Source organism: Dermacentor variabilis, chromosome 7 (genome assembly GCF_050947875.1).
Source record: "Dermacentor variabilis isolate Ectoservices chromosome 7, ASM5094787v1, whole genome shotgun sequence".
NCBI classification, from domain to species: domain Eukaryota; kingdom Metazoa; phylum Arthropoda; class Arachnida; order Ixodida; family Ixodidae; genus Dermacentor; species Dermacentor variabilis.
This window is the reverse complement of record NC_134574.1, coordinates 109,385,074-109,411,594: the sequence shown is the minus strand read 5'-3', so window position 1 is coordinate 109,411,594 and position 26,521 is coordinate 109,385,074. Positions and strand designations below refer to the sequence as shown.

General features: G+C 46.9%; 1 protein-coding gene across 1 annotated transcript; it reads right to left on the bottom strand.

Moving 5' to 3' along the window:
* Positions 1 to 1,472: 1,472 nt before the first annotated feature.
* LOC142588781 (uncharacterized) lies at positions 1,473 to 20,939 on the bottom strand. Its single transcript, XM_075700600.1, has 7 exons — positions 20,501 to 20,939; positions 19,658 to 19,829; positions 11,137 to 11,261; positions 8,965 to 9,082; positions 7,834 to 8,004; positions 5,105 to 5,227; positions 1,473 to 1,769 (listed from the first exon to the last, which is right to left on the bottom strand). The coding sequence occupies exons 1-7, from the start codon at positions 20,752 to 20,754 to the stop codon at positions 1,602 to 1,604; spliced, it is 1,131 nt and encodes a 376-aa protein (XP_075556715.1). The 5' UTR covers positions 20,755 to 20,939; the 3' UTR covers positions 1,473 to 1,601.
* Between the last annotated feature and the right edge of the window lie 5,582 nt (positions 20,940 to 26,521).

Below are 26,521 nucleotides of genomic sequence, written 5' to 3'. Positions count from 1 at the left end.
GGTAAGACACAGCTGTTATACACTTTCTTTTTAGGGATAATGCCAGCCTGCTGTTCATGATCTGAGAAGGGCTGCCAAACGCACCCCAGCCGATTCTTATTCCTCTGATTATTTCAGTCTCATGATCCGGATCCGTGGTCAGTACCTGCCCTAAGTAGACGTATTCCCTTGCCACTTACAGTGCCTCGCTACCTATCGTAAACTGCTGTTCTCTTCCGAGACTGTTAAACATTACTTTAGTTTTCTGCAGATTAATTTTTAGACCCACTCTTCTGCTTTGCCTCTCCAGGTCAGTGAGCATGCATTGCAATTGGTCCCCTGAGTAACTAAGCAAGGCAATATCATCAGCGAATCGCAAGTTACTAAGGTATTCTCCATTAACTTTCATCCCCAATTCTTCCCACTCCATGTCTCTGAATACCTCCTGTAAACACGCTGTGAATAGCATTCGAGAGATCGTATCTCCCTGTCTGACGCCTTTCTTTACTGGGATTTTGTTGCTTTATTTATGGAGGACTACGGTGGCTGTGGAGCCGCTATAGATATCTTTCAGTATTTTTACATATGGCTCATCTACAACCTGATTCCGCAATGCATCCATGACTGCTGAGGTTTCGACTGAAGCAAACGCTTTCTGGTAATCAATGAAAGCTATATATAAGGGTTGATTATATTCCGCACATTTCTGTCATGTGCGGAATATAACCAACCCTTATACATAGCTTTCATTGATTAGGAGAAAGCGTTTGATTCAGTATTTTATCCAGACTGCGCTAAAGACGTGAATATGAGCTCCTGTTCAGAATTCAGAATTATTGCTGCCCTCAATTCGAGAACCTCTCGGAGTGGACGGGAGTCCATTTTGTTGTTTTTAAGGATCGGGGCAATTCTTCCAGCGGTCTTAATTGCTTGTGCCACCAAAGGTGGCATTCTTAACTGTGAACTAGGTGCTTACTTTCGCTGTTTGTATTTTCAGAGGCATCATGGTATCTCGTTATTGACAACACCAATGCTTCAAAGTACCAAAACGTGGAGGCAAATCGCGACAAATAGCCAGCGCACAGTGTTACGTGTTGCAGACACAGCTGCCACAGCGACCGACTCGGTGCCGTGGCCCCTGAAGAGGTAACAAGCATCAACTGTGGTTAATGTCCTGGTTGTGGGTGTTTAACGACACCTCGCCACAATGAGCGCCTTCACAAAATAACGTGCTATTGCGATCAGGATTGCGAGGCAAGGTTTGTACCCAAGTAAAAGGTCACGTGTTTGAGAGCATTTTAGCGAGGTTTTCGTTGATTAGGTGGATTTTTACTTTTAGGTTGATAAATTGATGCTTTTTTTCGAGGAAGTTATTAACAAGGCCAACACAAAAAGGTGTGAATGGAATGAAAAAGCGAATTTCTTCTTTTTTTTTTTTGCCGCACGAGTTAGCGAAGAGAGGGCTGCAAGCTGGGAAAAAATAACGAAGCGTTTTTATTATTCGGCCTGGTCCCGTGGGGGGAGCAAACGAAATCCGTCCCACGGTCAGGTTTTATGACCGTGCGCAATAAGCGTGACATCAGCACGTCATTGCGCATTTGTCAAATCAGCAGCGCGTGTGGCTAACGCTTAGTGATCTGCGTGTGTAGGAAGTGAAAGGAGCTGAATTCTTTGACGCGTTCAAAGGGTCCCGACTTGAGACAGCGTTTCGTTGAGTCCGTCAAGTCAACGTTGAGCAGCAACCAGGTGAGCTGCTTCCGCACTTTGGGCTCCGACAGCAGGGATGTCGCCTGGGAAGACGAAACGGGCGCAGGTTCGTCTCTTGCCTGAGCAACCTGAGGCACCAGAATAAGTTCTCTTTTTTTAAGCGAAAGCTGCACCCCCGACTCCTACCAACCTGGGGTTAGGCGTGCGTTACTGTGCAGCGTTTCTTGCCGAATATAAAACTTGGGTTACTGGCTATGTGCCACTGACTAAATGCCGCTGAGTATCTCTACATGCCTGAATATAGACAACCTCGGGGCGACTAGGTGTGTGCAATTGGGCATGTGGAACTGGGTATGTGAAAATTCTTGGCCAGACTCTCAGAACGGGTGTGTGCCATTGGCAAGGCACCTCAATAAGTTATCAGAACAAGATGCAAGAAGTGCAGAATTCGGGAAAAGGAAATCGAATTCAGCCACAGCGATATGCAGCCGGCTGTGGAGCAGTCGGTTGTGCAGAAAAAAAATGAGCGAAACGAAAACAGAGCGAGCATTGACGGATGACCGTTGAGCTAAATAGAAGTGTAGTAGTAGTTAAGAAAACAAGTTTAAGAGATTATCGAAAAAATGCTTCCTTTATCACCGATTCAACCCGTACGCATGAAATCTGACGATCTTTTAAAGGTCCCGTGATGAGTTTGACTTGCATCGGGAAGATGTGGGCGATCAATTCTGCCTTCTGCTTCGCTCAAGCTCCACGGCATAACCTGCGGTCGTACCCGCGACCTTTTGTCGAGCATGATGTCACCATAGACGTGGTGGCCCTGTATTGCACGTCCACTTCAACAAGGCCAACGGGAGCAGACAGGAGTTTTGGCAGACTAGCATGTCACACTATTCAAATTCCGACGCCAGCACAACCAGAACCTACAACAAGAAGGCGTTGGGCACACAACAACAATAAAAGTGCTGATTAGGTTCATGTCAATTGTTCACGAGAGATAACGTGGCAGATAAAGTCGGCAAGGTCGTTACATTATTTAAGTCTGGCGACGTGGATTCACCTTTAAATTACAGGCCAATTTCTCTAACAAGTGTGCCATGCAAAATTCTAGAGCATATAATATACTCTAATCTCAACTTCCTAGAAACAAATTCATATTTTTCATCTCGTCAGCATGGGTTCCGTAAATCGTTTTCCTGTGATACTCAACTTATTTCATTTACACATGACATCTGTGCCACGTTGGATAATGGATTTTACATTGACGCCATCTTCTTAGACTTTTCTAAAGCATTTGATCTCGTCTCTCAGCAATTACTTTGTCTAAAACTAAATACACCTAACATTGACCGTAATATTATCTCACGGATGGAACACTTCTTGTCCAGCAGAGCACAATTTGTCTCAGCTAACAATTTTGACTCTTCGCGTTGTCCTGTCAGTTCCGGGGTGCCGCAAGGGTCTGTTCTCGGACCCTTGCCTTTTCTCATTTATATTAATGATTCGCCTAACTGTGTAGCGTCCTCCATAAGGTTATTTGCAGACGATTGTGTCATTTACAGAGACTACACTCTGATCTACACAAGGTAACTAACTGTTGCGACACTTGGAAAATGCGACTTAACAGCCAAAATTGCAAACTAATGAGGATTTCCCGCAATACTACTTCGTCTAGCCTATCCAACTATCACTTGAAGAACTCTGTACTCGAAGAAGTCAGTTCCTATAAATACTTAGGAGTCCACATAACATCTAGTTTTTCCTGGCAAACACACATAAACCACATCGCTAACAATGCTAACCGTACGCTTGGTTACCTCCGCCGCAATTTCTCTATGGCACCCGCTAACTTAAAGCTACTTCTATACAAAACACTAATACGTCCTAAGCTTGAATATGCCTCTTCTGTATGGGACCCTGGCTTGCATTACTTAACAAATGTAATAGAATCTATACAAAATCGCAGCGCGCGTTTCATTCTTACTAACTATTCTCGGACATCAAGCGTAACATCTATGAAGGCTACTATAAACCTCCCTCTCCTCTCATCCCGTAGGAAGTTAGCACGCTTATCACTGCTGCACAAAATTTATTATTACAATCCGGAATTAAAAAAGTGAGCTTTTGTCCGAACCTGCATATATATAATCTCGTACTGACCATCGGCATAAATTGAGCGCTCCGCACTGTCGCACGAACATATTTTTTTTTTCATTTATCCCTAAAACTACTAATGAATGGAATCATCTGCCGGCCTCAATTGTTAACATAACCGATACATCTGCTTTTAGAACTACTATTGATGAATACTTTTGTGAATCCGCACTTTCTATTTTTTTTTGTTATTATTATACCCTGTTATCTGCACATGATCTGTATTTCGTTCCACTCCCTTCTGTAACGCCTTCGGGCCTTGAAGGTACAATAAATAAATAAATAAATAAATAAATAAATAAATAAATAAATAAATAAATAAATAAATAAATAAATAAACGAAGTTGCGGTCCTTTCTGTGTAACTCACTGTTTTCGTGCATCTACGACGCTTAATTTGGAGCCAGGCCAAAGCTTTTCGTTTTATTCGCAGCATGGATATAGGCAAGTTCCGTGAAGTGACACCCCGCAACGTTATCATTATATTAACCCTAGGCGGAGTTTCACCTAAAAGGACAATCCATCGAGACAACTGATATAGTGCACCGGAAAGCTACTTCACATGGCGAGTATGCTTGATCAGTTGACTTGTCGTTTTTGCCGGTGTCTGGTTAGCGTTACAGAGAATTTCGTACAGGCTACTGGCCACAGATGCCAACTTTCTGTCGACTGACTGTCGACTGCATTATGAAGGGCGTTGCTTCGGGCTAGTTGGAAAAGCATTACTCTTATATTTTTTTAGCGCACAACTTAATGAAGAGACTGAAACACACAAAACGCATTGTGTGTTTCAGTCCTGCCTTTATTTTCTGTGCTAAAAATCAAATACTCAGTCGGGCAGGAAGGTGTCTGTCTCGTTCATATTGGGGCTACAGTGTGTCTAATTTTGTGAGCTGCTGGCGCCGATGGATTAACTGAACAGGCAGCCGTATTAAGCCTTATAGGTGTTTTCAGGGTTCTTGTCAACGCAATCGTATCAGTTTTTTTTTTTTGTAAATCTGTAGACCCTTTCTCGTGACTGCAGTTTCGGCACGCTGGAAACAACTTCATGGAAATTTCTTACGGTCGGGCTTTGTAGGACCTATGGTTAACGTATAGATATAGACGTAGCCCTGGCGCTGAGATGAACAGCTAACGTGTAACAGTGTCTCATTTAAACGTGCGCCCACTATGACCCAAGCACCTATGCACGCATGATACGGCCTAGCGTAGGATGCTGGTCACATTGCCTTGTATATAGAGACTTTTTGGCCCAAGCAAGTCACCTTGCTCTTCATGAGGCTGATCGTGTCGAAAGTTTGCAGCACCACCCGCTGAGTTTGCGGCTGGCTGGCAAGGCCGATGGCCGACTTCTCGGGGTCGAGGATCGTCTCTTGCACCTGGCATGCCTGTAACATTGTGTAAGAATGGCAAAACATAGATAATGCCAGCTGCATGTACAACCTGTTATATCGCAGGTCTAGAACGCCTACATCTCACGCCAACTTTTTTTCTATTTTAGTTGCAGTAACCCTGTGGTCTAGAGCATCAGCACCGCCTCTTCAAGCCCGTGCTGTGTCCGAGCCCGTGCTTCGAGTCCGTTCTCACGCATCAGAGTGGCTTGCGCTCCGTGGAGGTAGAGTTAGGCAGGCCCCGGGCTGCTTTCCGGGCGGTTTGGATCATCGTGTTGGCCTGCCTTTCCTCCTCCTTGTTCATGAGATGGTAAGTCATACGTGATTAGATTAACCACTAAGACCTGTACGAGCTTTACAGTATCGTCTTCTCGCATTCCCACCTTTCGACGTCACTCGACGTATCCGTTGGGCTTTTTTGGGTGTTGCGGATTTCAGGGTCTTCAGATCGGCGAGATCCGAGATTACAGTAGAGCCGATTCCCAAGAACATGCATCCAGAGTGCAACAAGGAAAGACGCAAAACATGCGCACAACATGTTCGATCAGGCAGCGTTATCGAAGGAGGTAACGCTCATGGCAGCGGCGAAAGCGATCTGCCATCAATAAATAATCGCGCGGGGCCGCAGCGTGATCCCCCACTTCGCCCTAAATGTTCGCAGTGGCATTACCTTGATTTAGGCGAGTTGGTTCTTGGCAGAGTTCATGAATCGCGCTAAACACTAAGCGCCTACCGTGACTGACGTGACAGCGCACAACGTTTCAGTAGAAGTGCAGCTGCTGGTAAAACACAAAATAATGCAAAATTTCTTGACAATTCAACATAGGTATGCCTCTGAATCAGAATACTTAAAAGCGGCAACTATTGCAAAATTACATAGTGAACGACCGCAGATTTTTGTCCCTTTGCAACCACTATAGTAAAGAGGTAATCGTGAGGTTCATACCGCTGCTTTTGCACATCCTGTGCAGCTGTGAAATGGCATAGTGAAATGGGAAAATGGAAAATTGTAGCCACGCAACCATGTGGGATTGGGCGCCGTCTTTTCCTGCAGGAATACACAGAAAAGGGAAGAAACAAAAATTCCGCGCAAACCATCGACGATGATCGTCAACGCACGCGAATGGCCTGATAACTGACGAACGAATGAACCAGCTAGTGAATGAACGAACATTTTCCATGTCGAGTCAGACCAGCGGCCTCCCTCAATTGACCAACCACGAAAACGGGAAAGAGGGGCTAAGAAAGCTATTAGCTGCAAAAAAATAGCCACGCTTCACCAGACACCTTTGCCTCAATTTGCGAGCGCTCAGAGTAAGACTGACGTCGCTTTGCATGAGCAGATATGCATCCGCAGCTCACTTGCCCAAAGCTGGCATCGTCTTTGATTCGATAGCATTGCCAAAATAGTGTAATGACACATCGGCGTCATTTTCTCCTGGTGGAGGTTTAGAAAGGCATTGAGGTGCGACTCTAATTCCACTGTCTCTCTTTGCAGAGATGCTGCCGACAACATCGAGCGAATCTATATATGACCGAGGTAGCATAGGTTGCGACACGCGCAACGCGAGCTACGTTATCGTAATACCAGCCGGTGTTTATTTTTTTTTATTTTTTTGCCGTACGTCTGCGGTGTGGTCCTACTTGTGTTACACGTGCGAAAATCGACTATATTACGGGAGCGTTTGAGAGCCGCCAACCCGGGTTGTTGACACGAACGTTTTCTAACAATGAGAGCCTATAGAGGGCAACGTATGATAGATTTGCGTGCTAAAGAATGTTTGTACAGGCACATCCGGCGTACTGTTAACGATGTTAACTTGACGTCACTGCACAAGGAATTGAAAAAAAATAGGTCGTATAACAGTCCAGTATGTGTCAGCCACCACGACTTCGAAATTTAAATCGTATCGCCCACACGCCCTGGCAGCTAGCAGGCTGCGGCCACCGCAAGCTTCCTGTCCTTCCAGTATTTTCGCAGCAGATTTTGCCGTTTTTTTCCCCTCAGGTGTGCAGTGTGCAATTTAATTAGTTTTCTTTATTCAAGGAAGGGAAATACGCATCATGCCTCGATCACTTAATCGCTTATTTTACGGAAAAATTCGACTTTCATGCTTGCCGAGCATATATTGGTGGGTTATTGGCTCGACTTAAAATTTTGCGATTAGGTCAAAAAAAAAAAGAAGTGCCGGAAATAATTAAATGCGCGAGCTTCTTTAACGGTTCACTATAGAAACTCGCCGCTGTCTATGTCGCCAACTTAAGCTTGGCCTCGTGTTTCGGAAGTAAAAGCGAAAGCCTTGCAGAGCCTCTGTTTGTAAGCAGAATAAAATAAAAAAAATACCACAACAAACCCATCAAATGCTGTGTGCGCAAAGACATAACAGGGTCAGTCTACAAGTTGTCAAATGGCTCCAATCACAGAAAAAAAAAATATCCCTGTGACCTTTTTTCGTATTTCGTATAATTGCAACGTGCCACCTACAATGGCGAAGAAGTCTATTAGTGCCGCTATTTGCTACATACGAGCGATGGATGAGCGGACTGAATCGACATGTCCCTAAAGCGCCAACGCATTCACGGATTCGGGAGGACAGACTTGCCTGAGAGTAGTCGAAGATTTCGAAATCAGAACACGGCTTGTACAGGGCGCTATTGGGGCTCGCGGGCTTATCAGCAAACTTGTATACCATGACGCCCATCTGCAGTGCGAAGGCCACGATAAGCGCCGGTCTCGAGAACTTTGTCTTGGCCATGACGGAGGAGGCGCCATGCTGCGAGATTTCACAGGATATATCATCGGTATCCCCCGTGTCCCCCACCCCCATTGCCCAAGCAACGACAAATCCTACTTTTATGCATCATCATGGCTCGCAACTTCCGTATTTAGCATTCTCGTAACGGCTATACGCAGCGACCTCAGCTTAATGATTACAGCTTTTCCAAAGAGTTTGCTCTTACTGCTGCTTTGTTTTTTGCCAAGCTTCGCATCTTATGGCTCACTCAATATTGAGTATAACGTTTTATACATTTATACTAATCAGTATAACGTTTTATATTTGTGTGCTAATCAGTATAACGGTTTATCCTATATACTGAATAGAACAAACTTTGTATTGCATGATAATGAATATACCCATTTATAATTTTATTGTAATCAGTGTGGTTTTATACTTTCACACTAATGAATATAAGGTTTTTCCTTTTAGGCTAATCAGTATAACGTTTTATACTTTTATGCTAGTCAGTATAACGCTTTATGCTTATATACCCATCAGTATAGCGTTCAATACTCGGTAGAGCTTCTGTATTTGCCCTTCCAACACAAACGACGACTACTGCATTGCACGTCTTTCTTTTTCTTCGAGCAAAAACCACTCGAACTGTGCAGCAGTACATGCAGCTCTTAATCTACGCACGCATAACTTGTAAAGTCTATTGTTAGTGCGACAACTCCCGTGAAAAGCAAGGGTAGTATCCAGGCACCGTACGTAGTTATTCTTTAAGGACATCGGAGAGTTTGTGGGCCTGCATTTCGTTCGTGCTTTTCTTTTTATAACTTCACGGTAAGTCTAAAGCCACTTATAACGACGGAACAACAAGCTGAAGTTGCGCATTTCAACAATTTTTTAGCCAATTTTCTCTGCACGCAAGTGTGTGAAAAACATTTTAAGAAATATTTTTCACACATTTTGTTCACACGTATTGCTAAAAAAAAACGCGGATATACTTACCAAGGTAGGGGTATAAGTGTTTGCACTCTTGTAGGCGTTCACTGGCATTGTTAAGCATTCTGCTTTGCTCGGGAACGTCACAACTGTGCTCATTACTACCAGGATGTCCACCTCGGACCTGCAGGCAACAGAGGGCGTTGAGGCGGCGCAGGTGACAGCTAGTGATGAGGAAAGTCATCGCATTGAGCCGAGGAAAAAAAAGCAGTGTTCCAGCTCGACGCCCTACCCAGTAGCTAACGCAGACTCTGGCTCACTTTAGTACTTCTGTATTAGCAGTTTTAATGTGTACGCCAAGGCAGCGCAACCACACTGGCTACAATGCATATGCAGGTCATGAGGAAAGCGTCGGCTACGCCGAAGGGTTGCCATTATGGCGTTGCGTGTTAGCACCTATATTCCCAGAAATGGAGAAGTGTGACCAGTCGAAAAATATTTGTGCAGACCTTTAACATTTATTGTCAAGGGCAGCGTTCGTTTCTTCGAAGCACTCAATGATGGACGTTTTTTTTAGAAAGTCACCTGCGTCGTTGCAGCGGCGCAGATGACTTTCGACATAAATCCTTTGACATAAAACTCGAGCGACACATGAACCCAGGACGATGACGATACCTTTAGCGTAAACTTGATCGGTGTTAGAAGCAAACGTAGAGCAAAAGATAAATTCCGACAAGGTGAAAAAAGTTATCGACAAATATATGTGCAGCTTTCTCAAACGGAGAACATAGTTTTTCTCAATGTATTGCCGAACGTTTCGAGACAGTTCTGTGTGCGGCCCGCGTGTGCGGGAGGAGTCATTGTGTAGGTGTGTTCCGCCGCTTATATGGCAGAACTATTTGTGTCTGAACAACGTTCAAATGCTTTCGCCCTGTCCTTCTCGTTAAAAAAATTCTGCACTCGGCGAGAAGTCAAATAACCGTTTAAGTGACGCAATTCCTAAAACATTAGGTGTGTGCGTGTGTGTGTGTGTGTGTGTGTGTGTGTGTGTGTGTGTGTGTGTGTGTGTGTGTGTGTGTGTGTGTGTGTTCAATCTCGAAAAGATTGCATCAGGCTTCATGCTAGTCTCATGTCAGTCTGAGAACGTCGGCGGGGGTAGGCGCCAGAGACCCATCTCTCAGCGAATTTTGCGCCTAATACCGACGAAGACATTTCTAGTATAGCCTGAGAGGTCCGCCGATTTGTTTTCTTTTTTTGTGTGTGTACTTCGAACACACAATGCGACGATAATCAGATAACTTAAGTCTATTGAATCTAGCATTTTAAGTGTCTTCTAAATATCAAGCGGTCTTCATAGTTCAGCATTTATTTTACAGGGGCTCAGTGTTTGCGCTTTTCTTATGCAGATTTATATTCCACAGATACCTCAAGCGCTTCTCATTTCAAGCTCGTAATTGCGTGATAGACAGTAGTAGTTCGCAGTCAGTGTTCGTCCTGAGTCCTGTCCGTGTCTATTTGACGCTGCTTTTCACCCATGGACTGCATTATTTTCTAATATGTAGTATTTGCAATGTTATAAACCGAAAAAAAGTCAAAGGTTCGCAGAAAGATAGAAACTCGAAGTGATCAAAAATGGCTGGTCAAAGAGAAGCTCACCCTGAGGTCAACGTCTCCGCACTAGCACTTTATTCGTCAGTGACCTCACGGAGACAAGGCCCCTTGTGGAAACATTGGCTTCAGGCAGGGGTTCTCCGTGGTTGAGCCACTGTTGATCCTTACATTGTTAATAACGAAATAGCACAACAGTTTCTGTAAACAACTACATTTTTATCCATTTTACCTTCAGCTTAGAGTGATACCGAAGACGTTATTTTGATAATCGGCAGAAATAATCCATGACTCAAGGGGGGTAAAATGTTCCTTAGGACGCCTCAGTGTAACATATTCAAATTTCGTGTGCTCGTTTGATATATACTGCGACCGTCATCGTTACCGTCGGCATTTTCTTGATCTCTAATACAATGTCTTGTACGCTCTTCGCATATAAGGGCTTCATAGCATCGCTAAGAAGAAATCACGTGCACGCAAGGTTTGAAAAAGAGCAAAACTTTATGACGAAGACGCACTGTCTGAGGGCTAACGAATTCGGCTGAAAAAAAGCACCGCAAAAGGAAATCTGCGCAAACCAAAGCGCTTCCAAAGGGCAGACTGCTAGCATTTGTTGGACTGTGTACTCACGTGGCGACAGTATCTCCAATATATTCCAGGTCCTCCCAGGCTGTTGTACTGTTGTAGAAGTAGAATCCAACGCCAACGAATACCTTGTGTTGTTGTTTGTCGTAACCCAAAAGCTTCCGAAATTGCTGCAAATAAGAGTGAGGTCTTTTGGGGTTAATGCAATATTGCGAAGAAAAAGAAATGCGGCCTCTCCGTTTATTGAGAGTAAATGTTAGCATGAAATGGCAACCGGCGAAGCAGATTGGTTGGAGATAATGCTAACCACAGCCTTAAAATAGGTCTAGTGCGTATTCGCACCGGCTCACCCCGCCGCACCACACCGCACCCTGTCAAACTGTGCACTGGTCCATATGCACGCTGCCCAGGTAGTAGAAGACAACCGGCTGAAGGCGGCAAGACAGGTAACGAAAGACGCCACGGAGCCAAAGCACACTGCCCGGCTAGAATAAAGAAAGCGCCTCAAGGAGGTGCCGCGCTGCGTGGCGCCATCTCTCAAGGCGACGGAAAACCTACGCCGCGAAACTCACGGAGCGCTGGCGTTCAAAAGAGCGCAGGATGACGAGCCAATAGGTGTCAGTGAAGTGTATGGTGCCCGGTACCTGCCTTTGGACATCGCTATTGGAAATATCAAACAAATCTTCAGCGTACTAGAAGTTACTGCTTCAGTGATACTGTGAACAAACATTAGGAAGAACTTGGAAGCAACATTTTTTTCTAAATTGTTTGGGCGGTAACTAGCTTATGTATATAATGTGGTCCTGCACAAAAGGTTGGGAGCCAGACCGCGCATTTTTAAATTTTTGTTGGTTGTGCGCGTGATCTAGTTTTGTTCTCGCAACTTGCCCGCGTGTTCTCATTTGAGTGCCCGGATAACGGCTCTGGCTTTTCGCTCACGGTCACTTGAAGTTCGCCGATAACGAGAACTAAAAGTATTTCATGCTTCGCCAGCATGCGCCAGCAACTTCACCAGCAACTGCGTATTCTGCGGTCGCGCACGTTGTATTGAAAGTCATATAAAGAATGCAAGTGTACCGAGGGCGCCGACGGCTCATAGCTGCATGGGCGCTGTGTTCTCGCCGCTGAGTTTGCGTTGAAACGTAAACAGCACGAAGGTCAATTCGCTCACTGCTGCTGCCGTGCTTCCTCATTGCAGTACTTGTTTCCACGGGCACATTCACCACCACCCCCGAATGCCGTAGTAGAGGAGCCGTTGCAGCGAAGCCACTGACTTTGCATAAACAGTATCCGGGGGATATCAGCCGCTCCGTAACGATGCTGAGCTTGCGCAAGTGAGGTGGCTTGGGACGATGCACCTACCCGTTAGGAGTGAGGAAACACGGGACCTGACCTTTCCAGAGCGAGTCTTGGCTGGTGTCGCAAAAGTTGGAGGCATTTACGTCAGCCTCGAGAAAAACTTGCTCCCGCACGGAAACCCACGCCTCGTGGACGGACACGATCTCTCGCAGATGCCAGGGACGAGCACACACACTGCACACGTGCCCAAACGAGTTATTGCTGAAATGCATGTTAAGGACTTCTGTGGCGTCTATGTGGAGCCGGGCATTCTGTTCCGTGTTGCGCCTCCGGGCTTCGCTGAAGACACAGCGCTGGGCGTCCAAAGGGGCTTTGTGCTGTTGAGATGTTTCTAAGCTACGGCGTCTTGCCTGATACACCCCCCATTGTCGCAAGCCGCCAGGCACGTTACCCTGCAGTCTCCTGGTCACGCGAACCCCGCGTCTTTCGCCGAACTTGTTCAGCTTGTGCCCGGCGCACGGTAAACTCGCGGTCGGCCTGCCGCCGCTTCCGTTGATGCTCCGTCCTCTTCGCAAGGCGATCGGCTACCCGTTCAAGAGACGAACGCGGTACCTCGACAGCCCTCACACAAGCCCTAGCAACTGCTAGAGGAGGTCAAGCAAGGTCAACCCAGCGCGCCTCCGGGTGCCTTAGTCTTCCGCCACGCTTCGTCTCGTTTCTCCTTGCCCTCTTCGCTCGACGTTACCTGCACTTCCCTCCAGGTGGCGTTACTTTGCGGCGCCCTATTACAAGAGTCAGAAGAGTCACAAGTCACAAGAGTTGAGAAACAACTTTGCCAATGACCAAACAAGGAGTGGGAATACAGTGAGCTTCTCAGTGTAATAACGACAGAAATACGGAAAGAGAAGCAACATGCTCGTTGGGAAGGAAAAAAGAAACCGGAAAGCTCGTGGAACAGAGAGATACGAGAAGCGATCGCCAAACGACAGAAAGCAACCCGGGAGCACAGGCAGGCAGGCAAAAAAACAAGCGCAGTTGCACAAGGATGAAATAGCCAGAAAATGGGAAATATACCGGTAGAAAAAAATTATAGTGCAAACACTGGTTCAAGCAAAGATAAGACGTGAAAATAAATGTCGGTTGTCAAAAATACGCGAGAAAAAAAAAGGCCTAACCTAGAATATTTTGGAAGCACAAACTTACTAGGCAGGAAGTATGGAACAATACAGTAACATATCCTAGAAGAAGATAAAGACCAACTGGAAAGAGACGCTGCCTTAAATTACACTGAAATAATAACAGCCGAATCATTCCAAGGCAATGCTGAGGTTGTATTCGAGAAAAAAGGCGCTTGAAAGAGAACCAGATAGAGAAGCCGAAGAGAACTAATGAACTAGGACCAAATAGTAAAGAAGGTCTGTTGAACGCAGTAGAAAAAAAGATAAAAGATAGGCGAATACCAGAAAGTTGGCGACAAAGCCGAATTAAATTATTTATGAACGTAGGGTGGACAAACAAAGAATTCGCTCATATAGTCCGTTGACCATTACATAGGTAGTATACAGGTTAGCAATGCAGGCAATTAAATTAAAACTGCAAGCATTGACAGAGAATAATGGCATTTTAGGATAGCTTCTGAATGCCTTTAGAATATGTAGGCGTCTGGATGATAACTTATATGTCCTTACTCAGTGTACTGAAGTATGAAGAGTAGAAAGGAGACCGTTATATGTGGCCTTTTAGGACATTACAGGAGCGTATGACAACGCATACCGCACCATTTTGTGGGAGATTATGGAAAGGTAAGGCTTAGGCGACGATTGTGTTCAGCTTCTCAGAGAGATCTGCCTACAAAATACCGTTTGCGTTGAATGGGAAGGGGTGAGGAGCGAGGAGAAAGTTCATATCAACAAGTGAGTGAGGCCGGGGTGCCCTTTATCACCACTGCTGTTAATGATGTACATGGTGGAGATGGAAAAGGCGCTGAAGGGAAGTAAAATCATATTTATACTCTCATACAAACGGCCGCGTACAATAGTAGAACAGCAGCTTCCAAGTTTGTTTTATGCAGACGACATAGCATTATTAGTTAACAAGCAAAGTGATATGCTACGTCGGGCAGGAGGACAGGAAGACGAGAATTTCGGTTTGAAATTTAGTGTGAAAAATCAAGTGTTATGGTATTCTATGAAAACAGTGAAGAGGCAGTGTCAATACAGGGCGTGGAAATATCTCGCGCATAGAACATAGATACTTCGGTATATGGCTAAAAGAAGTCAATAGATACGTGTAAACATAGGACAAGAACAATAACAATACAGGGAAAGAGAAATACGGCCGTAATTAAACACACCGCGCTATGGGGATACAATAGGTACAAGGTATTCCGGGGTATGTGGGTAGGTGTAGTGGTTCCAGGACTTACATTTGAAAAATGCGGTTGTTTGCTTGAATTCACACGTACAATAAGGACTCGACGGCAACCAAAGGTCAGTGGGACGCCTCGCATTGGACCCTCACGGGAAGACTACAAATGAAGCTGTGCAGGGTGATATGGGCTGGGCCAGTTTCGAATTGAAGGAAGCTCACAGTAAAATTTAGTATGAAGAACGACTGAACAATATCGAACAAAAATATTGATTCACAGTGGAAGAAAAGAACTAGGAATCTTACCAGCAATTATGCGGCCTGTAGGGTGAGCAACACAGAAACAATGAACGTCAAGCGGGAATTGACAGAGCCTGAGATAATATCACGGGTGGTGGCAATGGAAAAGAAACCTGCTATGAGCCACTGCTTGAGAGGAAAACAACTAAATCAGGAAAGAAGCAATTTATGACCAGTCGTGGGAAGCTCATTACTTTTCAAAGCGAAATCATGGTACTCTAGAACTGGCACTTATGAAGCGAGATATAAGAAGAAAGAAGAAGCGTGTGTTTGCTGCGGTAAAGCTAGGGAGACGATGGTTCACATTTTATTAGAACTTGAAGAAACCCGTCCAGCGGTCGGTTTAGGCACCACTTGCCTCCTTAAAGCGCATGTGTTCAGCGAGAGCAGGGGGAAGGTTTTCAACAGGGAGGTTTGCGAACAACAATCCAAGCCAAGACTGAAGCCAGATTGTTTGGTCTACGGGCGCACGACTCCAGCTCGTCGGCACCCCACTTTGAGTCCCACTACAAAAATGTGTGCTAAAGGAAGCGGTGTTGGTAACTCAGAGGGAAGTCACCGTATTTGCCGAGTCTTTAGTGACCTTTTACCGATTGCCACTGCTTTTGTCACACGTGGCCCATTCCTCGAGAGATCGAAGCAGGTGGTATATTTGATATTTTTTTATTTTTGTGATAGTTTTCCACATTACGTACACGTGACTGAATACCGCAAACCTGCCACGTCCTTTTTTAAAGAAAGCTATCAGTAAACGTGAAGAAATCAATAAACGCTGGCGGCGACGACATTGTTACCAAATGTTTTTTTTTTGCTTCAATTCGCAACGATGATTAAGGCCACACAAGTATAATACAGCAAATATTTTTATTTACAGTGCGAATACAAGCAAAGAAGAAGTAGATCACGGCATTTTCAATACTTGTGAACAAACTAACTACTAAAAATTACTGAGAACGCTACATACATTTTTTTTAATACTTGTCTATCTTTGGGACTCTGCTGCTGCTTCTCGGTACATCCGACCTTGTGGCGACTTGCAGCAAAGATAGGCCTTTAGGTGGATAACGAATCTGAGAGCATTTTTATTCTACTACAAATCTTAAACTAATATTTTTAGTCAAGGCGTCGAAATGATAAAAATTTTATTCAACTGAATAATGTTTCTAAAAAAAATTATGCGGATCCCACGCACTGTGGGAATCGATGTAAGCGAAGCTTTTTGTCCTGTTTGCTTTTATTGACGATAATTGCCGGTTATGTTGACGACAGATGTTTAACTTCTTTAACGTTTGGCCCAACACGAAAGTGGTGAGTTGACGTTTAACGTTACCTTGCATGCACCACTGCTGTTTGCCTTCGTAGTACAAAGAACACATGGGTGGTTGCTTGAGACGTTGTTTTGCGCCAAACTTCATCACCTCTGAGATGGATGAGCATATTCATTGCCTGACATGGCACATTGCATCGTGGCAAGAGTGTTAAATTTTAATTGAATTGCAGGGCTGTACGTGCCGTAGTTGCGGCACGTACATGCCGTAGTTGCGGACACCGGATTAATTTTTACACCGCGGTATCCTTTATTGTGCCCCAAATTTATGTGCAGGAGCGTTTTTTTTATTTCGTCCCCGTCTAAATGCCGCTTTCCCCGTAGGGATCAAACACGCAAACTCGTGCAATGCCAAAGCAGCAATGCTATCACGGGAAGACGTGGTAGCTGGCATGACGTTTATTCAAATAGCAGAAACATACCGTGCCGTACCTCAAATTTCCGTTTGCCCGCAACCACTGTCGTGCCTACTGCAGTTGCGTCATTGCGTACTGACGTTCCTTTTTCCCTATCCCCCCCCCACATTGTATGGGAACTGCGGCCGAAGAGTAGCAAGGCTGTTATTCGTTTCCCGACTGCGTCGGTTATACCCATTGACTGCTTCCTTTCCCCTCCCTTCTTCACCATTCTATGTAGCTTCTCTCTTGACTTGCACGTTGGTAGAATGTTAAACGGTGCAATTTCTGCAATGTTTTTGCGGGAGGTCACAGCTGTCAGTAGGCTAGCGTGGCGACGCCCAGAGAGCTTAAGAGGGCGTTCTGCGCATTCGAAGCGATGCAAAGGTCCAAACGAGTTTCTCGCATCACCTTTCCACTTTGCCGTGCTCTTGTCATGTATAAACACGCTCTGAACCACCCCCGACGCGATGTGCCAGACAGCAGCAGCAACAATGAGAAAGTCACAGGAAGAGGCAAAAAAAGCTTCGCTTTAAATGCCCTCTCGATCTCGTTCAGTCACCCAAATTGTTCTTTGTGGCCCAAGTGTTCTTTATGAGCGCAGGCACTAAAATAGACGGCTGAGCGGACGTCTTAAAGCATGGCGACCGAAGCACTAGCAGCAGCTACCCATACTTCGTTCTCATCGTCATTGGCTTGCCCATCTTAAACTTAATCGTGACACTACCCCGTCGGCGATGGAGCGCCGTCCCGGCACAAGCTAGCATGGTACAAGACCAGCTCGCACATATGGCTTAAAGCGGTAGACATGGAAGACATCGGTTCTTGGTTGTGCTGATGATGGGCCGGAGTCTTCAGGAGCGGTCTCATAAGCGACGTCTGAAAGCTGTTGTATAATTCGATAGGGGCCTGAATAACGCGACGAAAGGTTTTCTGATGGACCAACACGGCGATATAGTCATGGCAAGAGTACGAAGGGGCCAGGCAAAAAAAAGACGTCCCTGCGGTGTCTGTCGTAACGGCACATCTGAGAAACTTGGGATGCAGTGAGGCGCGCGCAGGCAATCTGACAGTCCCGTGGTGCCACGGTAATTGCATCGCGAGCGCACTCGGTGTCCGTCCTGCTGCGCGTCTGTCCGTCTGCTTTTCCGTCAGTCTGTCTGTGCGTCCGTCTGCCTGTGGGTTCGCCCAACCGTGCGTCTGTATGTCTGTGCGTTCGTCCGCCTGTGTGTCCGTCCACCTTTGCGTGTCTCACTGTGCGTTCGTCCACCTGTCTGCATGTCTGTGCGTTCGTCCACCTGTGTGCCCAACCGCCGGTGCGTCTCTGTCTGTCAGTCTGTGCGTTCATCCGCCCGTGTGTCCGTCTAACCTGTACGTCTGTCTGACTGCGCGTTCGTCCACCTGTGTGTCTCTGCGTCCGTCCGTCCGTCTGTCTGTCTGTCTGTCTGTCTGTCTGTCTGTCTGTCTGTCTGTCTGTCTGTCTGTCTGTCTGTCTGTCTGTCTGTCTGTCTGTCTGTCTGTCTGTCTGTCTGTCTGTCTGTCTGTCTGTCTGTCTGTCTGTCTGTCTGTCTGTCTGTCTGTCTGTCTGTCTGTCTGTCTGTCTGTCTGTCTGTCTGTCTGTCTGTCTGTCTGTCTGTCTGTCTGTCTGTCTGTCTGTCTGTCTGTCTGTCTGTCTGTCTGTCTGTCTGTCTGTCTGTCTGTCTGTCTGTCTGTCTGTCTGTCTGTCTGTCTGTCTGTCTGTCTGTCTGTCTGTCTGTCTGTCTGTCTGTCGGTCTGTCTGTCTGTCTGTCTGTCTGTCTGTCTGTCTGTCTGTCTGTCCGTCCGTCCGTCCGTCCGTCCGTCCGTCCCTCCGTCCGTCCGTCCGTCCGTCCGTCCGTCCGTCCGTCCGTCCGTCCGTCCGTCCGTCCGTCCGTCCGTCCGTCCGTCCGTCCGTCTGTCTGTCTGTCTGTCTGTCTGTCTGTCTGTCTGTCTGTCTGTCTGTCTGTCTGTCTGTCTGTCTGTCTGTCCGTCTGTCCGTCTGTCCGTCTGTCCGTCCGTCTGTCCGTCTGTCTGTCTGTCTGTCTGTCTGTCTGTCTGTCTGTCTGTCTGTCTGTCTGTCTGTCTAACCGTGTGTTCCAGCTTGGTTTCAGGGGTTGAGCAGTACCAATGAGCGCATCTGTATTCTATGCAACACACCAATTTTCGTCGACATAAAACCAGTCCCCTCAAATGCTATCTCTAAAGATCTCTTAACATGACAGAGCACGCTATTGAACGGTTTCTTTGATTTGGTTAATTTTCCTATACTTGGGGTACGGCTTGTCATGACGTTGCTGAAGTATCACAGATGGGCTATTGACTATGGGTCATTCTTGGCCGATCCTCTAGTATAGCTATATGCCACTCTGGCAGAAATCGTACAGACGCCTTTGATATATTTAGATATGTGTCTCACGTGCCTGCGCATGGAAACCATGCGTCGGCTTCGTCCCCCTGACATCACTGCGGCGACGTCTCACACTGTACAACTTTCCAATTTCGTTTCCGAATTATGGCTAACGTGTGGACGTGTCATGAATAAGGAAATATTTCATGACATGAACCGTTGCCTGAGCTGGAAATGAACAAAGTTGTAAACTTTGTATTCTCTTCCACAAAACTTATATTACGATTTCACTTAAGTTTTGTTCTCCATGCATTTCAACATTTGCGTGTCACTTGCACATTATGTTTTTCTGCATGACAACTTATCATAAGTATACGCTTAACCTATACGGTGAGACACCTACCAGTCACTTCAAACCAAGGGTAGTTAGACAAAGAAACGTTCGCTTCGAGACTTGCACCTGCCATTTCCACCCTAAATGACGATGACGGAATGGACGCAACGGCCCCTTACCTTGAGTATAGGAGGTGCGCTCACAGTTGCCTGCTTTTCGACAGCTTCAAGTGTGTTGTAGATGTTCAGGATGCCGTAGTGATGCACACGGTAGACGTGCTTCGACGTGTTTAAGTCGTCCTTGATTCGCACATTCCCAAATATGTCGCTTGCGCCTTCACTTTCGAGGTACCTGAGGAGGAAACAGGCGCGCTTCTACATGCATGTTAAAGTACGGAGCGTCCGAATAGTATTATTTTTATGCGAATCGAATGTGAAACCCAAATCCAAACCCGCCTGGCAAAATGCGCGTTGTCCAAAGACGTGAGGCGAAGGTGCTCAGCGAAGTGAAACAAACACGCTCTGTTTGTTTAACTGAATTAAATGCGAACAAGCCTCTCGTAGGAAACCCGAAATGTCATTTTAACTTCCCCACTATTTTGCTCGGTGCTTCACTTCGCGTCTTCGGATCCATTAAGAATACTCGAGAATGCGGCATTCGAATGTGGAATCTATGTCTACACATTGTATGGTTTTCAGCCCTGCTTCTTTCCTATTACCGCGGCAGATATTTTTGTTGGCTGCATTGCGTAATACGTTGCGCAAACGTATGCGTCGACATGCCCCTGCATACTGCTTCGGGTGGCTCTATAAAGAACCGCAAACGGTCAAAATAATTAGCAGCGCTGGACAACGGCGTCTCTCACAGCGAAAGATTTCCTCCGCAATGCCTCACTCAGTCTGTGCCTGTTGCGTCTTTACGAATAACAGTGCTTCTGCACACCGTAATTACATCTTTCTCTTCTCTTCAAAGAGCAATCTTCCCGATGGCTCCACTAAGCTTCGACAGTTGCGGAAACTCACCGTATGTCGAAGGAGAAGCCACACGTGGTGAACCCGTACCCCTTGCAGGCGTTCCTGAATGCCCCGTAGCTGATGTCGTCGTGTGACCCGATCCCAGTTCCGTTTACCACGCGCACGTGTGTGTAAATCACGATGTCGCATGACTCGTCAGGTGGGAAGACCGGAGCGATCGCTGCCTGCGTCCCCACTGAGCACAGCAGTGGAGTTGCAGGCGTCGTTCTATTTGACTTGGCTGCTTTCGGCGTAGTTGACATCGCCGGTGTAGTTGTCGCCACCGGGGTAGTTGTTGCTGCCGGCGTGGTTGCCGCCGGCGTAGTTGTCGCCGGCGTAGCTGGCGCCGGCGTAGTGGGCGTCGGCGTAGTTGTCGCGGGCGTTGCGGCCACCGGCGTAGTTGTCGCTGGCGTTGAGGGCGCCGGCTTAGTTGTCGCCGGCGTTGCGGGCGTCGGCGTAGTTGTCGCCGGCGTTGAGGGCGCCTGCTTAGTTGTCGCCGGCGTTGCGGGCGCCGGCGTAGTTGTCGCCGGCGTAGTTGTCGCTGGAGTAGCCACTGGAGTAGTCACTGGAGTAGTTCTCACCCGCGTAGTTGTCGCGCGCGAAGGTGTCGCCGGCGTTGTAACTGCGAAGTACGGGCGAACATTTGCAATGGCATGAGTAAAAAGCATTTTCGAACAGATAAGCTATCCAATGGAATCAAATTTCATTGCTTGATAAATGAGGAATGCTGATAAACTTAATAGCGGATATTTCTTGGCTTATATACATACGAGAAATATATATATATATATATATATATATATATATATATATATATATATATATATATATAATTCTCTTTTCTCCCAAAAACTCTTTCTAGGCTTCGAATTACTCCCCTCTTAGAATGTGCTTCAGCCAATTGACACGAGTGCGAACACCCCACATTCTCACAACGAGTGCTTTTAGAGCGCAGCTCTTATGCGTCCATTTCTGCGGCGAGCGTCGGCGGTGACAGTGGCGGAGTCGGCCGCGTAACCGAGCGAACGACTACAGCGAAAGGTAAAAGGGCGAACGCGGAGCAGGACATCACACTGGAGCCGAGAACAGTGACCAATGTGAGCGGCCCTTTCTGTTACGTGCGCGCGATGAACTGGTGTCATGCGGACACGCCCAACCGCTCTATGCGTACTCGTACTCAGCCAGAGCGCTCCTTTCGTACTATCGATTGCTCACGCCCGCTCTGGCTCGCGCTTGGTTGGTCTGCTCGTTTCGACTGTCATGGTTTGCAACGGTTTTGTTATCTGATTGTATGCGCGATGCCAACTGTGTAGTACTTTTAGGAAGCCACGCGGCACCAGCGATTACACTGGACCCTTCGACTGTCATGTATAAAAGCTGACGCACTTGACTTGCAGATCAGATTTCGACGATTGCCCACTCTTCTGCATGTCTCTCTCAAGTTCTTTGCCTCAGTGTATCGCCAAATGAAAACACGTATAGAGCTGCCTCAAATTTCGCACTATAGCATATCATAATCGGCGGTGACTTTTTATTATATGCTCATCCTCATAGAGTTACGCGCCCTCGAAACCATGGGCACTCCCATAATCCACCTCACCCGACCGCTGTTTGCAATCTCCTGGAGGCGCTTAGTTTGGTTGCACCATCTTAGGATCGGGGCCCAATTTCCACTTTCTTCCGGATCGGCCTAATTTTGACCCCACCATCTCGGAATCGACTCAGTTTACTATATACTGCCTTCAGCTTTGACCCTGGCTTTATTACAGCATATCTACGGTCGACCTCGGTTTCATGTTCCACATCAACGGACGGCCCAGTTTAAGACTGCAGTGTCTCTGGGATCAGCCTAATGTACAACTGAACTTTCTCTCTGATCGACGTAGATTTCTGATAAGGTGTCTCGGAGATCGGCCCTATTATTAGCATGTCCTATCTGAAATCCACCCAGTTTCGCTTACACTACATCTGGGAACCGCCACTTTTGTTGTTACACTGTTGGCGGTATGGGCCCACTTGGCTGACCCACTTTGTGAGAACGCACCATTACACTCTCAGTGGGATCTTCCCTGTTATCACTGCAGCGAAAAGGCATTGCAGTGTGTGTGGGCGGAGAAGATTACAAGGTTACAAACAATATCAAACGTACATGAAAATTTGATTTGCATCATTAAATAGCGTGCAAAGCACAAAAATGACAGCAAGAGTTATAGCACTTTCAAAGCATTCAATTTTTTTACACAGGCAAGGCAAGAAGTCAAACAAAAGGGCAATTTAGAATAACTTCAACAGGGAGAAAAATGCGTCATTCGGCACAACACTGACGACATGCGCAGACAAATGATTTCATTCATAAGTAGTTTTCGGAAAGGTCCCTTTCAGCAACTCTATCCTTCGGGGATTTCACGTACATTAATTTTTTTTTTGCAAATAGATTTCGGCTATGTTTATGTGAGCTGGCGCAAAGTCTTCGTAAACCAGGGTTTACTTGTTCCTTTTCGGGGGTAGGCAGGGGAGGGGGAGGAAGCTGCGTTCCGGGACCTGCCGCGATCCAACAAGCCCCTCACGTAATCCTAATATTTCTGCTTTGTTTACCATTTCGTTTTCTCTGTTTCTTTCTGACATTCGTTCCCCGCTGACATTCTGTTCCCGCTTCAAACAGTGCAAAATGCGGCTCTAACATTTCATTAATTATACCTAGGTGTCCCCTTTTTTTGTACATCTACATCGTTCTATTGATTTTCACATAGGCTTGTGACGTCTGTGACATGACAGTTTGGTGATCCCATATCCCAGTAACCGCAAGTGTTGAGCAGACATGATCAGGTCAATTCGCAAATCTAAAATGCAAATCTAAAGTGTCTCCAGGCGTCAGTGTATGGACAGCTTGACGCAGCGCATTCAGATTTACAATATTAATAATTTCAGTATTGCAGCTTCCTGTCATGTGAATGTTATCCGACTTATTCTATATTATATCGTGTAGATTGAAGTAGCCGCATTCGTCATTGTATCTCTTGTGTACTCCATCAATTACACGGTGAACATGAGTTCAGAAAGTTCAGAGCAGCATTTCCGGGACGATAACATCTGCTTGTCGTTTACGACCAAACTGTTCGGAAGCTCCAGTGTGCACAACACAACTTCCCTCATGCCAAAGGCAACACTAATCTCAGAAGACGTAATACTGCTGTCTTGACAGTCATTAAATTTTGCGTCTTACTTAATATCATATTTCATCGCGCATTTTCAGGGCACGCCGCTATAGGGGCGCCTGCCATCTGAACACACTGCCCCGTTTCAATGGGGCCTCTCATAGCATGTATCAGTCCATCCATCCGTGGCCAACTGAATGCTCTCAATTGAAAGAAAGGGCAGTATGACTTCTCAGCCTATCGGCTTCACCGCATGTTCTTAGGTGGCCCATAATATCTCTTTCGAACAAGTTGCGCTCACTTGAGATTTTGTTGCAGTTAACCTGTGCCCTTTAAGGTGTACCCTGTTTGGATCCGACCGCTGGTACGATCTGTTGGGAACTCGGCGCTGACGCCCGTGGTTGTACCTGGGTCGCAAGCCCCAAGGGTAGCGTTGGCCTGGCGGCCTGGGGTACAACTGAAGCATCCGAAGGTCCAGGCAAAGCATGAGTCGACTGGTAACAACGAAACAACTTGTTTATTTTAACATCGCAAAGAGTTGGCGGTCAGGTTTGACCGAAGTAGAGAGACGGGAGAGCACTTCACTCAACAGAAGAAATCGGAGCCCTCCTTTTGGCGTCCGGGGGCAGCTGTTTTTATACTCTCGCAGTTGAGGGCAAGAAGGAACCCCTCAAAAGACGAGCACGTGAATGTACAATGGGCTAATGGTGACGCACACTGTCGTAGCGATGCCGTAGCACCATGTCGAGCACGATCTCGTAGCACCCTGTTGTAGCGCTGCCGTAGCACCATGTCGAGCACGATCTCGTAGCACCCTATTGTAGCGCTGCCGGTCGGGCACAATGACTGTAATGAGAGGATGATCCCTGCTTTGGCATCGCCTGTTTCGGGCACAATGACTGGAATGAGAGGATGATCCCTGCTTTGGCATCGCCTGTTTCGGGCACAATGACTGGAATGAGAGGATGATCCCTGCTTTGGCATCGCCTGTTTCGGGCACAATGACTGGAATGAGAGGGTGATCCTTTGCGGTCGCATCGCCGCAGTCGCGCCTGGAAACACCTGCCGATGAGTGTTGCGGCGACGACGATCGGGCCAAAATGTCTGCCGCCCCGCCGCAGTCGCGCCGGCAAAACCACGTGTCGCAGGCGAAACGCAACAGACCGCCCCGCCGGGGGAAGGAGATCCCGATGGACAGGGGACTGCATCCGCTGTCCGGAGGGATGTCGCTCGATGATGCTCATAACCGAAGTCGGGCGTCCCTCGACGTTTCTTGAGCGCAGCGCACAGAGAAGGCCTCGTTCTCTCGTTCAGGTTCGCACGGGACACTGCAAAGTGACTTCGGGAGAGTTCACATTTTTGTTCTCGTTCCCGGCAAGCGTTAGAACCACGCTGAAACTCAACCGCTCAGTCAGCAAGCACGGCACAACCCTCACTAAGCCCTGCCAGGCTCTTTCCCCTTTTTATACCACTGCCTAGTTCCTTACAGTAGTCTAGCATCACTCAGAACGCGTCCACAAATTGAAAAATTGCACTAGAAAGCATATCATCACTTTGAAACACTAAACAAAAGCAATATGTTAAAAAAAATCCTGCCTCAGGAAGAAAAACATCAGTAACAAACAATTTTGAGGCTGATTCCTACGTTAGGGGCTTCGACTTAAGCCATCGGCGTTACCGTTGAGACTCCCCTTTTTGTAACGCACCTCAAAGGAATATTGTTGTAAAGCGAGGCTCCAGCGCAGGAGGCGGCCATTTTTGGGAGAGATGGTCTGCAGCCATTGGAGAGGGCAGTGATCCGTCTCAATGATAAACCTTGAGCCGGCTAGATAGCATGACAATTTCTGAACGGCCCACACGAGACACGCACACTCTTTCTCGGTGGCGCTATACGCCTGCTCACGACTGGTCAGCTTACGACTAGCATACAGGACGGGGTGTTCTACTTATCCATTTTCCCGTTGGCACAGTACAACGCCCATGCCTCGCTCACTAGCATCGCACTGAACAATGAACCCTTTTGTATAGTCTGGCGATCGTAGCACAGGCTGGCTTGTTAGGGCACTCTTTAGGGCGCTAAAAGCTCTTTCCTTTGTCTCGTCCCAGACGACTGTTTGAGGCTCTGTCTTTCTTAGAGCATCCGTCAGGGGAGCCGCGATATCAGAGTACCTAGGGATGTACCTCTGATAGTAGCCGGCGACACCCAAGAACGACCGAATATCGGTCTTGGTGCGCGGTTGCGGAAAGTCTCGCACAGCGGCCACTTTTATTTCAGAGGGGCGGCGACGACCCTGACCAATCACGTGACCGAGGTAGACAACCTCGGCCTGTGCTAACTGGCACTTAGGAGCCTTTACTGTCAAGCCTGCTCCGCGCAGGCGGGTTAGCACTGCCCGCAAGTGTGTCATATGCTCAGACCAGGATGCGGAGAATATCGCTACGTCGTCTAGATACGGTAAAGCGAATTCTTGCTGTCCCCGCAACACTTTATCCATGAGACTTGAAAAACAGTATGGCGCGTTCTTCAAACCAAAACTCAACACTTTAGGACGGAATGTTCCCATTGGTGAAATGAACGCCGCATACCTACTAGCCTCTTCTGTAAGTGGAACCTGCCAATAACCCCTGACAAGATCTAGGGTGGAAATAAACTGAGCGCTACTAACTTTCTCAAGGCGCTCCTCGATGTTAGGGATCGGATAAATTTGATCCTTAGTGATGGAATTAAGCCTGCGGTAGTCGACGCAAGGACGAGGTTCCTTGCCCGGTACCTCAACTAAAATCAAAGGGGAGGTATAATCACTCTCACCTGCCTCAATAACACCGAGCTGTAGCATTTTCTTTACCTCAGCCTCCATAATATCGCTCTGGCGGG